General features: G+C 40.2%; 1 protein-coding gene across 4 annotated transcripts in view; it reads right to left on the reverse strand.

Annotated features, from left to right (window-relative positions):
• Positions 1–17,351, reverse strand: part of LOC124862849 (proline-rich protein 12-like) — a 78,668-nt gene that overhangs the window by 23,295 nt on the left and 38,022 nt on the right. For all 4 annotated transcript variants that reach the window (XM_047357022.1, XM_047357021.1, XM_047357024.1 and 1 more), the window contains exons 5-8: positions 11,735–11,917; positions 6,871–6,954; positions 2,774–3,593; positions 2,024–2,628 (exon numbers count right to left, since the gene is read on the reverse strand). In XM_047357022.1, the coding sequence (XP_047212978.1) occupies positions 2,024–2,628; positions 2,774–3,593; positions 6,871–6,954; positions 11,735–11,917 (1,692 nt within the window). The remainder of the gene's footprint in view (positions 1–2,023; positions 2,629–2,773; positions 3,594–6,870; positions 6,955–11,734; positions 11,918–17,351) is intronic.

Genomic DNA, 17,351 nt, shown 5'->3' on the forward strand with positions numbered 1-17,351 from the left:
TCAAATCAGACTACAGTCTGCGGCCTGGGCCTCGTGGCCTGGCCACTCCATTGCTACATCATTTTATTACCCTTGGGGCTTTTCCACCGAGCTCCCGCCTCAGAGTTTTACAACCCTTTGTTCGAGATTTGGGACTGTTAGTGGCTAACGGGCCAGCTGCTACATGCTCTGCGTCTTGGGCGAGGTCCTACCGTTCTTCCATCTGACAACCACTTTCGAGACGCATCAAAGGATTCACCGTGAAGTGCTCCCATTCCACTTTGCAAGGTAATCCAAATGGTTGTGTTATCCTCATTTGTCCATAAACTGCTCGTTTAATCTTCATAGTACGCATATATTTTCCTTTTTTATATTATTTTTAGATAGCAATGTAGCTCTCTTGTAGAATAGTAGATGCTTACTAAGGTGGACGTTGATGACCAGAATAGTGTGTTGTGAGAGGGACAATTGGTTTAATACATTTTCATACAGATAAAGAGACAGCATTTATGTGTATTTTTTTGTAAGAGTGATTATCTGTGTTAGGTATTAATTAGTCAACTCAGAGGCAAGAACGATACAGAGTCAGTTTTACTTGCAGCAAGGGTAGCTCACTTTGCAGTGCAGCCTACAATGTGTTGGCACCCCTCTCTTTTTATTTATACATGCTGGTTCACACACAGTTCAACAAACATTCAGGAGGTGTGTGTGCGTGGGGTCAGAAAGGTTAGGGTTCATGTTTCTTGATTTTAAACAGAGAGGGAGTGGGGACTTGGTACAAAGAACCCCTAGATGTTGCTGATAGTAGCATAACTCACTCCTGTCCCCCATCTCCCTTTCTGTGGCATGTGGGAGGGAAAAGCATTTTGTCCAGACATGAGTGATAAACAATACAAAAGTTTTCAAACCCTAACAATCTGTCAAAATAAGGTTAGTTTTCCACACTATTCAGTAAAATGGTTGATAACACAGTGGCATACGGCATGGTTCTGGTTAATAATTATCAATTAATAATGATATTTAATTAATTGTAATTATTAAGTGCTGTGAGCCCAATAATCACACCACCAGAGTGTATCTCTGATCTTTATTTGAAATAAATGACTTTTTGTTTATTTCTCCTGAATTATGAATTTAATTATACATTTTATAAATATTTATAATCAATAATCATAATCCCTCACACACTCCAAAACCTTGACTTTGTTGTCCTTAGAACAGTAGACATTAATAAGGTGGTATGCTTTTGGTCAGACCCATTTGTGCCCAAGCTTTAACTTTCTGGTTGAAGTCTTGAGAATTTCCGTCAATATTTTCACATAATGTTCTTCTCTCAATGTACCATCTGTTTTGTGAGTGCATCACCCTCCTGTAGCTAAATATCCACACACTATGATGCCACCCCTGCACTTCGCAGGTAGGATGGTGATCTCATGCTTAACGTCTTCCCCCTTTTTCCTCCTAGCGTCTCAAGAGTCATTACAGTTTCATTTTAGTTTAATCAGGATATGTCTCCAAAAAATAGGGTATTTGCCCCTGAGTGCATTTGCAACCTGTATTGTGGCTTTTTATGGTGTTTTAGAGTATTTTGCTTCTAGATCACTACGTGGCCTTTTAGCCCATAAGGATACAAGACCCGTTTCACAATTTCTGTAGATCTCCTTAGGAATCCCAATAACTTCAGTTCAACCATAAGACCTGTTTTCAGGTCACTGTGTGTTTGAGGTGTTGTTATTTACTCAGAATCTCACAAAGACATGACATCATACTCTGTGGCTTTCCTAAACTTAATTCATATCATTCTTAGTCTATGTAAACTTCTGACTTTAAAGTAAGTTAAAATACATTTTAAATAATTCTCTTTGTAATTATTCTGGTCTTTAGCATATAGAAATAACGTCGGTAATCCTAACTGACCTAAAATAGGAAAGGTTTAGTCTGACTTATTGTCACGGTGTGGAAAAAATGGTAATGTGTGTTATTATATAGCGTATGCCAATATGTAGGTTGAACTGTAAATCTTTAAAATTGTGGGGGAATTTACCTTCAAAGTCCCGATGTCTTCAGTTCGAACCACAAATTCATCTCGTTCACGAAAGATTCCCTCGCCTCCACTCTCACTGTCTTCCTCTTCACTCTCCCCAGCGATGGCAGCGTCAGCCTGCTTCTTTGCCAGGTGTAAAGAGGTGAGGCGCTGTGAGGCTGGGGTCTCCTCTGGAGTTGGAGGTGATGGTGGCTCAGAAGAAGATGAGGAGGGCGAGGAAACAGAGGGTGAAGAGGGAGAAGGCTCACCGGCTTCATGATCTTGGTCCTGATCAGATGATGAAGGGGGCGGTGTTGTTGAAGGAGGTGGGATGGACTGGGGAAGGCTGGAGAGTGGTGATGATGGGATAGCTGGAGGGGAGGTGGAAGGCGGTGGAGACGTGCCCGCAGCCGAAGCTTGATGATATGAGGACGGCTGAGCCTGGGCTTCAGGGGGCAGGTATGTTGGACCTGTCTCGTCCTCGCCCTGCTGTTTGGGCAACGATGAGGGGACAGACAAACTGAAGGGAGGCAGGGGTGAGGGTGAAGAATAGGTGGGAGGTGAGGGCGAAACAGAGGGGGATTTAGATGGAGGTGCAGGGGCAAGTGCAAGTTCTGATGGGGGATCTGAAACACATGTTATAACATTTTCCAGTGAATACCACACATTTGTATCAAACCAGAAAACACTTAGAGATGAGTGCTCTCCTATCCTGGTTTAGTGCATTAACCAAACATCAGAGTAATCATGCATTTCATTCTTCTTTATTACCTTCAACTTTTGGAGCCTCCAAACATTCAGGCAGTTTTTCGTCGACCTCCTCCTCCTGCTCCTTTTCTTGGCCCTCCAGATTCTCTGGCTCTCTCATTATTTCCTCATCAATCCCAATCTCCGTTCCTCTCACCTCCTCTTCTCTCTCTTCTTCCTCTTTCTGCTCTGAATCTCTCTTCTCTGTGTTTAGTCTGCTTGGCTGTGGGGAGATCAAACTCTGCCCCTCATCCCCTTGTGTGTGCTGCTGACTGTATGTCAGCGTCTCCTTTTTTATGTTCTCCACAGTGGGGACAACAGGAGGAATGGCAGGAAGAGGGGGGCTGAGCAACGGCTCCTGCGGCGTCGGGGGTGAATGGCTGGGCTGGGTCTTGATCATGGCAGAGGCCATCACAGCGGCCAGTGAGTGTGGGGTGTCGTAGAGCGCTGAGATGGCGGATGAGATGCTCTTCTGCAGGTCCTGGTTTTTACTAACAGAGTCCTCCTCGTCCGAGGAGAAAGACGGCAGCGTCTCTAGGTTTCTTTTCAGCTCTTCATCCAGAGGCTTGCAGGGACTTGGACATCCACTGAGTGCCAGGTCGGGCGCCTCACCCTGACCATGCTCGTTGAATGTTTCTGGAGGCGGCTGTGGAGAAGTTGGTGGTAGGAATGGAGGTGATGACAGAGGCCCGATTCCTCCCTTCAAAGAGGAACAGGCGTCAAAGGCTTCCTGCTCGCCTTCATCGTGTCCCAGTGTGAGGTCAGACTCTTTTTTGCCTGTCTTTAGGAAGTCCAAAAAAGAGGCCATGAAGCCAGGTTTGAAGTCAAAGTCTTTATCATCAGCCTGGAAAAAAGGATAATCTCATTAGTGACTATATTTGACATGTTGTTAGACTGGAATTCTTTATATAAAAAACCCCTAAATAAAGTTTTTCCACATCCTCTGTCTTATCAGTGAAACTACATTAACCAACAAAAGTATCGATAACCTTTCAACTGTACAGCCACAGCATTACTCTGAGGAAATAAATAAATAACTGTTTTCAACATTTATAGTAGATAATTATTGTATTATATTATTGTAGATCCAAATGCCTTCAGGGTCATATAATTGATAAATTGAGCCCAGCCATGTGTAACATAGCATCAGTAACATCCAGTAGCATCCCGTTAAGGCTTCAGAGGTTTGCCATTCTGTGTTTAACCCTGTCTCTCTCCAAGACAAAGCCACTAAAGAAGCTGCTGCTCCCAATAATTATATGTTCTCTGCTTCTATCCCACAAATTTTACAACTGGCTCAGAGCTTATCTTTTTAGCCATGTTTCTATCCTAGATGAAGCCACTAGAGTAGCTACTGCTGTCATTAACTGTGTGTACTCAGTTTTTCTTTCCCATAAAAAGCATTCCTGGACCAGTGCCTCACTGGTGTTGTGTGGGTGTCTGCTCTGTGTCATTCCCTCCAGTTAGTCACAGCCGATGGCCACGCATACATACTACTGTCTAACAACTTGGTCACAAACAAACACAATAAAACTAAAACTGTTAGTTCTGTATAAACAATTCAAAACTGGACAAAAAACCATGGTTTATACAAAATTATTCATACTTTGTCATCCATTCCACTATGCCACTTTGTAAACATTAAAAGCAATTAATGCCAACTACCAAGAGGAGCAGCAAGATGGGACTGCATCGTTCCTATCAGAAAAAGTATTTCAAGTCAGTGTGTGTTTTCTGTTACAGTCACACAGCAGAGGAACTCTTCCAGTAACCATTAGAGAATTAGCCAATCCAGACTGTTCAAAAACATTTAAAACAGTGGTTCATGGATAGCCATGCAAACATCATTGTCAGTTTGTATAACTTGTCTTGACCTTACTGTCCTGTTCTACTGCTTCTGTCTGGTTAGATATTTGAATATTTTTAGCATTTTTTTCCCTTTTCCCTTTTATTGATTTAGTGTCAGCTCACTCTACTTGTCAATATTTTTGTTGTTGTTTGTATATCTGATATTTTATTTTGCAGTCTTTTCTTGACTGCAGATTAAACAAAGCCTTTTCTTTAACTCTGGTTTATAACAGCAATGCTGTTAATGAATAAAGTCCCTGCCAAATAAAAAAATAAACCAGTTCTATAAACTGGACCAAACTGTAAGGTCAGTCAGTCATTTTCTCCCACTTATTCTATAGTGGGTCGCAGGGAAGCTGGTGCCTATCTCCAGCAGTCTATGGGCGAGAGGAGGGGTACACCCTGGACAGATCGCCAGTCCATCGCAGGGCAACACACAAACAACCATGCACACACCTAAGGGCAATTTAGAAAGACCAATTAACCTAACAGGTATGTCTTTGGACTGTGAGAGGAAGCCGGAGGACCCGGTGAGAGCACTACGCCAAACTGTAAGGTTTATAACTGAATTTATATCTGTACATTTATATGCTTCTATATTTCTGGACCTCTTTGTGCTTGAGATAATATATATTGTGAACTGTGATATGAAAATATAACTGAATTGAACTGCATTAGTAAAGCCTATGGAAACTCTGGAGGAGATGCAGAAATCAACAGCTCAGATGAAAGAATATTTCAAAAGGACACCAATCATGCACTCCCGATACCTGGCCTTTATAGAAGAGAAGCCAGTAGAAAGCCTTAAGAATTCAGTTTGCCACAAGCCATGTGGGGAATACAGCAAACATGTGGAAGAAGGTGATCTGCTCAGATGGGACCAAAACTGAACCTTTTGGCCTGTATTCAAAATATCATGTAAGGTAGAAAACCGAGATCACTCATTACCCTAAATACATCAACAGCATAAAACAGCATGTGGTGGCAGGATTATTCTTCAGGGGATGCTCGAGTTGATGGGATGATGGATGGAGCTAAATCCAGGACAAATATGGAAGAAAACATCTTAGAGGATGCAGAGAATTTGAGACTGGGGTGGAGGTTCACCTTCCGGTAGGACAACCACCATAAACATACACCTAGAGATATAATGGAATGGTTAGAATGGCCCAGTGAATGTACAGACATATATCCAATGGAGAATGTGTGACAGTACTAGAAAACCGATGTTCACAGATGTTCCCTATCTGACTGAGCTTGAGATGTTTCGTTAAGAAGAATAGACAGAAATTTCCGTCTGTAGATGTTCAAAGCTGGTAGAGACAAACCACCCAAAAAACTGACAAGAGTTCCAATAAAGTACACCGGATGTATAAATACTTTTGCAAAGGACAAGGTGTTTGTTTGGATATTACATTTTGATATGTGAAGCTGTACTGATTTAAGCCACAAGGTGGCAGTGATGTTCAGCTCATCCTAATGAAGTAACAAGGCTCATATTTCCAAACTGTTGCATGTTTCATAAAGTCTAACTTGTTAACCACGCCTACAGAATCAGATGTTTTCAGCATATCTGCAGGCATTTCAGCTGAGGGACAGAGTTTATTAGTGCATTTGCGCTGCATGACTGAACTGATGTTATGTAGTGCATTAACTGAAATCTAAGAAGATGTCCAAGATGTCCAATCCAGATGTCTAAGAAGAAAGATATGCTTCTCCTGATTCGTAGATCGAATGGACCCAACATTTTGGTTCACTTTTTTGCGTAAATTTCCCATTAAATAGTTTTATTTAGTAAGAGTCTACGTGCTCATCTGCAACTAATTTCACATAACAGACAGCAGGTGGCAGCAAGGGTCCAACTCAGAAACATGCAGTAACTGTGGCAACAGCTGCCGTGGTAACAGGCATCTCTCTCCTCTCTCTTTTGTCAGTCAGACAGAGCTGGCTGTCAGTCAACTATAACCCCCTTCTCTCTAAACCTTAAATCAGAAAAACAGAACTGAAATCTGATTCAGATGTTGCATTTTTCTTTATCCATTTGAGACACAACAGGAAATCCATGTTTTTTATACATGCATGTTTTCAAAATAATTGTAAGCACAGCCACCTTAAGACACAGAGACTGGCAAGGTGTCAATAGGCACCTAAGGTGTGAATCAGTTAGAGAATTTCCTTTCTCTACCAGAGGCATTAGTTTGAATAGATGAGGTATGAATAATATATGAGGCTCCGAGCCTTGCTCATTTTGCAGAGGGTGGAAAGCAACTTACTGAATTGGAGAGTTTCTGCAGATCAGCCCAGGATTCAGGATTCAGTGGATGGTCCATTTCTTTTTTCCAGCCATACACCATCATCTGTGTTGACGTCACAGAAAGCTGCTTTTAAGATCTCTTTGTTAGTACAGAGGTTTGACAAGCTATAGTTGGTAAGCTATAGTTTCTTACAACTGCTTTGAACAACAGCATGGCTTTGATTTATTGTAAAATACTCAGTACTTTGTGGTGTTGTTGTCTACAACACAGACGACTTTGTTCTGTTCGTTTTTCTGTCAAACCTAAATGTTTCAGATCATCAAACTAATTTTAATATTGGATAAAAATAACCTAAGTACAAACAGCTGTTTTGAAATGATGATTTCATTCATTAAAGGAAAAAAGTTATCCAAACCATCCTGGCCCTCTGGGAAAAAGTAATTACTTGCCCTGTTAAATCATAAATTTATCTACTATTATTGTACTATTCATACCCAGCCTGATTTCAGCCAGGCCTATAGAATCAGAAAATCACTTAAATTGAACCCATCTGACAGCCTGAAGTTGGTTAAAATATCTCAAAAAGCAACAAAGGAGGAAAATAATGGAATTTCTAAGGCTTTGGGACTCCAGAAAAACCACAGTGAGAACCGTTATCTACATGAGGAAAACCTTCTCAGGAGTGCCCAACCTACCAAAATTACTTCAAAAGCTCAATAGCTCATCCAGGAGGTCACATCTCAGAACACGCCAGAACTAAAGCTTTTCAGGTCTAACTGCCTCAGTTAAGGTCAGAGGTCACAATTCAACAACAAGAAAGAGAGACTGGGCAAAAATGGCCTCCATGAGAGAGTTCCAGGGCCAGGACCATTGCTGACCAACGAGAACAGAAAAGCTCATTTCAAATATTTTGGGACTGACCAGACAAAAGTATAATTTTTGGAAGGTGTGTATCATGTTACATCTGACCTAAAACTAAGACAGCATTTCAGAAACAGAACATCAGACAGTCTATTGCCTCTTTTCCACTCACGGTTTCAGCACAGCTTTCCGCTCGACCTCGCTGTACTCACTAAACCTGTTGTGTATCCACTGACTCACTGTCAGCATCGTGTGCTGTGCTTGTAACCGTGCGACCAAAATGTGTGTCGTCATTTTTCCAACACCATTAAGCTGCCGCTGAATATTGCAATCTCCTATGATGCATAGAAAAGACTGCAACTCATCATTGCACCAAAGGTTAGACTAGCTGGTTGCTTGTGAGGATTCCATGGCTTGGCTATACTGTAGCCCGAAGTGCCAGGCCAGAAAAGCCAGTAATGGAAACAGTTGCAAAACAGGCTGAGTGGAGTCGGCAGAAGTAGAGCCCATGGAAAAGGGGATAAACATGGTGGTGGTAGTGTGATGGTTTGGGGCTGCTTTGGTTCCTCAAGACCTGGACGACTTGCTGTAATTGACGGAATCATGAATTTTGCTTTCCAGCAGAAGATCCTGCAGGAGATCCCGCCATCACTTTGTGCCTTAAAGTTCAAGCTCCCTTGGGTTATACAGCAGGACGACGATTTAAAGCACACCAGCAAGTGCACCTCTTGAATGGCTAAAAAAAACAAACTGAAGGTTTTTGGGTAGTCTAGTTAGAGCCTGAAAAATGAACAAAGCTCAAAACCCATCCAATGTGGCTCAATTAAAACACTTTTGCAAGGAACCGTGGGCTAGTCATGGGCAATTACTTTTTTACATGGGCCAGGGTTGTTTAGATACATTTTTTACCTTAAGGAATGAAATTATTATTTGAAAATTGCTTTTCATATTTGACCAGGTTATGTTACCAAAAATAATACTGGTTTGATGATCTGAAACATACCAAAAAGAAGAAATTTGTGCAGTGGATATATTTTTTTCACGGCTCTGCATATAAAGAACTGAAGGCATTCAGGAGCTTGGAAAACAAAGACATCCCAACAGAACCCTGAGGCCTGTATACAAAGTGATAAAGCCAGGCTGATCCTGATCATGGGGGCAGATACTGACCACTGTCACTTACTCAATGCAATCTGCTGGGTTTCCATAGATAATAAAACCTTTTAACCAATTCAAATAATACACTGAATTGTACTGCATTGTTTAATACTTACGATCAACTGAATTTATGTACTTGATTTGGAATCTGTATGATTTGATGTAACTGACTTTCCAAAGTGCCTTGTGTTGTAAATTAGTGCTATATAAATAAACTGAACTGAACTGAACACTTTACTGTAGGAGGAGCAGTTGGTAGCAGCATCACCAGTCCAGTGTTTCTATAGGAAGGGTAGCATATGAAACATCTGCATTTCATTTAGCTCTGCAAACACGGAATACATACAGATAAGCGAAGTTTGCCATTTTTGTTATAGCTCTCCTTCTCGATTATGAAAACACCAAATGCTGGACTATCTTCTACAAGTAATGAGTTTACATTCATCACTTCAAGTTCCTGAGACTTTTCCTTAATGCTGACATCTGTCAGTAGAACAACTGTGATAATCTCATAGAGGTTTGATTCTACATTTTAAAAGTAGGTGGAGGTCTGCTAATGATGGTAGCCTTGAGAGTGACTCAGCACTTCCACTTCATTCTTGCTGAGATACAGAGCCCTCACAGTGTGTAGTTCACACCAAAACCCCCTAAAAGATCTCTTTGAGCTCATGTGGAAACTCAAGGTGTCCCATCCCGCTGCAGATATACAGGTCCTTCTCAAAATATTAGCATATTGTGATAAAGTTCATTATTTTCCATAATGTCATGATGAAAATTTAACATTCATGTATTTTAGATTCATTGCACACTAACTGAAATATTTCAGGTCTTTTATTGTCTTAATACGGATGATTTTGGCATACAGCTCATGAAAACCCAAAATTCCTATCTCACAAAATTAGCATATTTCATCCGACCAATAAAAGAAAAGTGTTTTTAATACAAAAAACGTCAACCTTCAAATAATCATGTACAGTTATGCACTCAATACTTGGTCGGGAAACCTTTTGCAGAAATGACTGCTTCAATGCGGCGTGGCATGGAGGCAATCAGCCTGTGGCACTGCTGAGGTCTTATGGAGGCCCAGGATGCTTCGATAGCGGCCTTTAGCTCATCTAGAGTGTTGGGTCTTGAGTCTCTCAACGTTCTCTTCACAATATCCGACAGATTCTCTATGGGGTTCAGGTCAGGAGAGTTGGCAGGCCAATTGAGCACAGTGATACCATGGTCAGTAAACCATTTACCAGTGGCTTTGGCAGTGTGAGCAGGTGCCAGGTCGTGCTGAAAAATGAAATCTTCATCTCCATAAAGCTTTTCAGCAGATGGAAGCATGAAGTGCTCCAAAATCTCCTGATAGCTAGCTGCATTGACCCTGCCCTTGATAAAACACAGTGGACCAACACCAGCAGCTGACACGGCACCCCAGACCATCACTGACTGTGGGTACTTGACACTGGACTTCTGGCATTTTGGCATTTCCTTCTCCCCAGTCTTCCTCCAGACTCTGGCAGCTTGATTTCTGAATGACATGCAGAATTTGCTTTCATCCGAAAAAAGTACTTTGGACCACTGAGCAACAGTCCAGTGCTGCTTCTCTGTAGCCCAGGTCAGGCGCTTCTCCGGCTGTTTCTGGTTCAAAAGTGGCTTGACCTGGGGAATGCGGCACCTGTAGCCCATTTTCTGCACACGCCTGTGCACGGTGGCTCTGGATGTTTCTACTCCAGACTCAGTCCACTGCTTCCGCAAGTCCCCCAAGGTCTGAAATCGGCCCTTCTCCACAATCTTCCTCAGGGTCCGGTCACCTCTTCTCGTTGTGCAGCGTTTTCTGCCACACTTTTTCCTTCCCACAGACTTCCCACTGAGGTGCCTTGATACAGCACTCTGGGAACAGCCTATTCATTCAGAAATTTCTTTCTTTGTCTTACCCTCTTGCTTGAGGGTGTCAATAGTGGCCTTCTGGACAGCAGTCAGGTCGGCAGTCTTACCCATGATTGGGGTTTTGAGTGATGAACCAGGCTGGGAGTTTTAAAGGCCTCAGGAATCTTTTGCAGGTGTTTAGAGTTAACTTGTTGATTCAGATGATTAGGTTCATAGCTCGTTTAGAGACCCTTTTAATGATATGCTAATTTTGTGAGATAGGAATTTTGGGTTTTCATAAGCTGTATGCCAAAATCATCCGTATTAAGACAATAAAAGACCTGAAATATTTCAGTTAGTGTCCAATGAATCTAAAATATATGAATGTAAATTTTCATCATGACATTATGGAAAATAATGAACTTTATCACAATATGCTAATATTTTGAGAAGGACCTGTATTATTTCTTGAAGACATTTCACTTCTTATCCAGACATGTAAGACATAATATAAAAGGCTCCAAGACTCATTTTCATCTAATGTATTAGAACAGACACTATTCATGAGTGTTCTGTAATAGCTGCTCATTATTTTTCTATAGTTATTCCCTTATCACGTTTTTATAAGTATGTCCTGTATAGACAAGCTGTTCCACCCACATGCAGTCACAAATAATCTTATAGGCAAATAGGGAAACTTTCATACTTTTATTCAGAGATGCAAGTTTAAATCTTAACTGAATTCTCATCAAGCCTGATTTTAAAATTGCAGTGTCTGGCATTGAGGTTTTGTTGCATTAATATGCATGATTCAAAGTTAAATAAAAATGCTTCTAATGACTGAAAATCTAAAGCGACCCAACAGCCCAGTAGTTCAGAGCTTTTCCTTTTCAACAAAAATATGCAACCATCTAAAACACAGCGATGATCAGGTTTTCCACTGCAGTATTACATGTCTCAAAGTATTCTCAACCTTTCCTGCTCTGTGCTGCTGCTGCTTAATCACCTTGTCTTGTGTCTCATCCTGATCATTTCTTCCAATGTCCATGGTGCTGCTTGGTCCAGGACTTATTCCCAAAGATGGCGCTGACCCCACTGATCCATCAGACAGAACTGGCTCACTGCTGGACAGAGAGTCTGTCTTCAGCAAGGACTCCGACGGTGGCATTGTGGAAGGTAGTTGTTTCATCTGAGACACAGACAAGTTTGATAGAGAGGAACATTCAAAAGCAATTACCACATTTCAAATATTTCATGCTAAAATGCGTTATAGTAGTAGCCCCCTCTGATGTCAACAGCACTGTATCTGCTTTCTTTCCTGTGTATGATATTTGCCCAGAATTACAAATACTCTTCCTGAACAACAAATTCAAACACATTTAATTGGCTGAATATTAATGACTTCTTCTGTGTGCTTCAGGTGAATATTTTACTCATTTCATTGCTGGTGTAAATGGGGAGGAAATCATGAGTTTAGCTGCACATTGAACCATCTGTCTCATTGAGCCTGAGGCTCAGGGAGAACAACATGCTGTCCATTTTAGATATACAGGGATCCTACTCATTTCAAAATTCCAGACTTTTCCAGATTTTTTCTGTGAGTTTAATAATATGCTGGACATTTTAGTATAACGTATTTATCTTGAACTGAAAACCAAACAACAATGCTGACAGTGGCTTCTGATTTATGGAGCATATTACAGGGCCATTTTGCAGCTTTTTGGCATCTGGACATACTTAGAAAAACTTGTTTTCAAAATCTGTAACTCTTGTACCTGCAAATAACCTGTAAATAAGGATTGGATTTTGCAACAACACAATCAGATTTTGCCAAGCACTGTTTGTTTCTGTTTGCCAAAGTAAAATAAACAGGCAGTTTTAGTGCACTGTTTTACAATTAAGACCCTGTTTAAGGACCACAGGTCTGGTTTAACCTTATTCTGAAGTTGTCTGAAGTCCACAGAGTTGTGAAGTAGCCTTTTATATTTACCAATACATCCGTTGAGTCAATAAAAGGCAATACATAGTCCACAGAACAGATAGTGTAGGTACAAGCAAATAATTATAAAACTCGATCAACATGTAAAACCTTCCACTAGCTGAAAATAACCTGAGTAAAAAAAATTTAAATAAATTTTCAACCTTTGATTCATTTAACTTACTATTAGCAACATACAACACTAACAACACGAAGAAATACAAAAAAACGTTAAATAGATAAATAAGTACCATGAACCCGGTGTGACATTAATCAGTGTCACTGTATCATTATTAGGGGAGTCTAATCTGCATGTGAATTTGGATATGCAGAACGGCACATCCCAAATAGTTAAAAAGCTTGGGATCTCTTTCTCACCAGCTTTAAATTAAGAAAGCCATTTGGATGAAGAGCGAAACTAATCTAAATGTAGCAAATCATGAAGATCTGATAAAAATCTATACGACTCCGACTGAACAGAAAAATAAAACAATTAAATCTGTTTATGTAACATAAAGTCTCTCTCTTCAAAGACTTTGTTAGTTAATTACTCGATTTGCGATAGTTAGATTTATTTTGTGTCTCACAGAAACCTGGCGGCAGGAGCAGGATTATGTTAATATAAATGAGTCCACTCCTTCAAATTATTTAAATGTTCACATTTTTCAAAATACTGAGCGGGAAGGAGGACTAGCAGTCATATTTCAGTCAGATTTTAACATTTAACAGCTACAATTATTTTGAATATTTAACCCTTAGTTTTTCTTATCCAAATTGCAAAGAATCGCCTTTGTTTGTTGTTTTGGGTCATCCGCAAGTACTCTTAATTTTAGATCAGTTCTCAGATTTCTTATGATTTAGTGTCAAATAATGACAATGATAACAATATAGTGGGGTATTACAATATTCATGTTGACACTGAAAGTGGTAGGCTAAATGTAGCCTTTAATTCTATTTTAGATTCAACTGGCTTTCCTCAAAACATCCGCAGACCTACTCACTCCTGTCTTCATACTCTGGACCTTGTGCTGACATACTGTAACCAATCACAGGAGGCTGACTCCCTGGTATAATTCAGAGCTGTATACTATTATGAACAGGATATTGGAGAGAATATAGAGCACTACACATTTAGAGGAGTCTAACATATTCTGCAAAAATAGTGTACTGTTGTATAAAAAAGACCCTTTGCCAAGCTAGAACAGCATATTTCTCATCATTAATAAGGGAGAATCCCAGTACAGTTGCCAAATTTACACAGACTCATAGCTCTGTTGAGCCGTCCATCCCCTCAGCTCTCAGCTTTTACAGAAAATAAAATCATTGGCATCTTCCCAAAAATGATTATTAAGTCTTCAGTCAGTGAGGCAGCATTGCAGGTAACTCTAGAACCTGATCTGTGCTTGGACTGTTTTGATTCAATTCAGTTATCAAAAGTATTAGCTTCATCTAAACCATCAACTTGTATGTTAGACCCTATCCCAACAAATTTATTTAAGGAGCTGTTTCATTTGATGACTCTAAATTTTTAGCCTTTAATTCAGACAAGACAGAAATTGTCATCTTTGGACCAGTGTCTTTGAAAAAATAGTACTTCCTAGGATTTTCTTATTTCACCTCCAAACAATAGGCACATTTATAAATATCCTATCCAGGAATGATAATGAAAAAGTAGTCCATGCATTTTTTACTTTTACAAGGGTGGACTATTGTAATTCTTTACTATCAGGATGTCCACAAAATGTGCTTAAAAGCGCATTTTGAAATGAAAAAGAAAGATCATATTTCTCATATTTTAGCTTCCCTTTACTGGCTCCCTGTTAAATCCAGAATAGAATTTAAAATTCTCCTTCTCAGATTTAAAGTCCTTAATAATCACCATACATCAGAGATCTAATTGTTTCATATGTTCCTTACAGAGCACTTTGCTCTCAGACTGCAGGTTTACTGGTGCTTCTAAAAAAGGTTCTAAAAGTAGAATGGGAGGCAGTTATTTTTTTTGTTAGGCATCTCTCTTGTAGATCCAGCTCCCAGTTTTAGTCTGTGATGCAAACAGCATGTCTAGTTTTAAAATTCGGCTTAAACTTTACTTTTTGATAAATCTTATAGTTAGAGTGGCTTAGGTGATCCTGAGCTATCTCTGTAGTTATGCTGCTATAGACTTACGCTGCTGAGAGACATATTGGCCACTTTCCCTCCCTGCTACATTCTCCTATTACTCTCTATTTTGCATTAGTTGCTGTTATTTCTATTTTTAACTTTATGATGTCTCTCTGTTTCTTCTCTGGCCAGGCACTTTGTTTAGCTAAAAAACTGCCTGGAAGGGGGCATCAACTCAGCTATTGCTGCCAATAACTTCATTTTCTCCTTATATAGATGATACATTAGGGCCTGTCTTTTAATGTTTAAAACAGGCATTAATAATGTTCGTACCTTATTTGCCACGGTTCACAGGTTAACAAACCATTTTGTGTCTGTAGCATCTTACCTCCACTCTACCAGGGCTTACAATAATTTTAAAGTTCTTTGTTGAGAAAATTCTGAAGATTAGAAGGGTAGTCTGTACATCAAAGCCAAGTGTGGTACCAATGTTGTGTCCAATCAGAACCAATTTGGCCAAAATGACAAAATTCTGCCGAATCAACTACAAAAACGTAGAAGAAACTATACATCAACAAAGTTCCGTCTCCTCCTGCTGTCTCAATTTTCTACCCACAGCTTTCTTTAAGAAAACTTTGCCTGTCATAGTGTTTGACCTGATTCAAATAATACACTCATCACTTTTGTCAGGTGTTTTTACCCAGGCCTTAAAAACAGTAATTATCAAACCACCGAAAGAACAATATAGACAAGCTCCTACTGCAGAATTACAGGTCCATCCAAAATCTCCCATTCATCAGTAAGGTTTTTGAAAAAAAGCTGTCTTTTAACAGGTGACCATAAAGTGCCACTTTGATTCTCACCGATCTCCTTTGGTAACTGAATTTTGAGGTGCATTTTTTAAATTTTCAATTTACAAGATGCAGCCAGAAGTCCAAGCTAATCGTACTGTCATACAGAAACAAACGGCACAGGTTTCATCATTGACTAAGTTTAGAGAAAGGTTTAGCACCTGTGGTTAGTACAGTAACTGAAACATGGCTCTGTTGCCCTCTGTCCCATTTCTGGTAAGCCAAGAGAAGGTAAGCAGTCCAAGGTGATCTAGGTTTCAATGTAATCCAAGAAATCGTAATGGGAATTGCTGACTAGACAGACAACATTAATCCTGTAGACTTACTGTCAGAGACTTTGAGAATTCAAAAGAGTGGTGTCGAAACTCTAGGCTGTCTGTACTATGCCAAAGTAGGAAGAATGCACTCACTAGTGAGAGTTGGAAAGAAGGGTTTTCATGTTTACAGTGGTCAAATCTGTGAGGTGAAATGTCGCATTAGAACTTGTCCCGAAAGAGGAGTAATGTATGTACCTGACATGCAGTGCATCGTGCCAGATGGGTTGGAGCTATTTGCTGCTCTGGTTGCTGTGCCTGTGGGAGCTTAAAAAAATTGAGCGAATTCCAATTCAGAATTCAACCAGTCATGACATTTTCCTACCTGCATTTTGGACCAATGGAGCACATACCACCAAGGCTTTGTGAGCGGAGAATCAAGACATCTGACTTAGTTCAGCACACCTTGTGGTCTTCCCAATGATGCCTTTAGGTACCGAAACATGGTACCATTTGATTTTACGTGAATAGTACCGACGGAATTCAGTCGGTACCTATAAAAGTACCGAATTCGGTACCCATCCCTAGCTACAAGTCCTGCATTCAGCACCGTTAGCACGCCTGCATTCGTTAGTGACTTGTCGTCTGCAGCCAGCAACATGGCTGGGTTTTAATTTGTGCATTACACTATATAGTTAGTTAAGGGTTTTAATGATGAAGAAATGCTTGAAACAACTGAGATGTTACAATACAAACTGCTAGATGTAGTTTTGATATATTCATTAAAGTTTATATATTAGAAAATATGTTAAATTGAACATTTTTGAGATTTTATTATTAAAAGAATTAACATTTATTACCACATAAACACAGACAAAAGTACCAAAAACTGGTACCGTTGAGTACCGGTACCGATTTCCAGGTACCAAGTATCAGTACCGTATCAGTTCAAATGTGAAAGGTACCCATTCCTAGTCAGGATACCATTTGGACTTACTAATGCACCAGCTGCTTTTGAGAGGTGCATGGAAGGTGTGTTAGAAGGCATCAGAGAGGAGTGCTGTGTGCCATATTTGGATGAAATCCTCTGTTTCTCAAAAGGAGGAATTCGAGGAACATGTGGACCATCTGAGACAGGTTTTCAACAAGGTGCAACATGGCATTAAACTTCATCCAAACAAATCTGAGCTTTTCAAGAGGCAGATACATTATCTTGGACGAATGGTGTCAGGAGAAGGCATCCAGATTGACCCAAACAATGTGAAAGCAGTAGTAACATTAAAGGAGAAAAAACCCCGCACCGACATTGTTAAACCTTTGCACAGAAGTGGGATGAGAGGATGTGTGTGGCTTACCAAATAGCTTCCACCAACAGTCAAAAGTATGACATACGTGCCACTATACAAGCAGGTGACAGAGTGCTATTTAAAAACCTCTCAG

Source organism: Girardinichthys multiradiatus, chromosome X (assembly GCF_021462225.1).
Source record: "Girardinichthys multiradiatus isolate DD_20200921_A chromosome X, DD_fGirMul_XY1, whole genome shotgun sequence".
Taxonomy (NCBI): Eukaryota; Metazoa; Chordata; class Actinopteri; order Cyprinodontiformes; family Goodeidae; genus Girardinichthys; species Girardinichthys multiradiatus.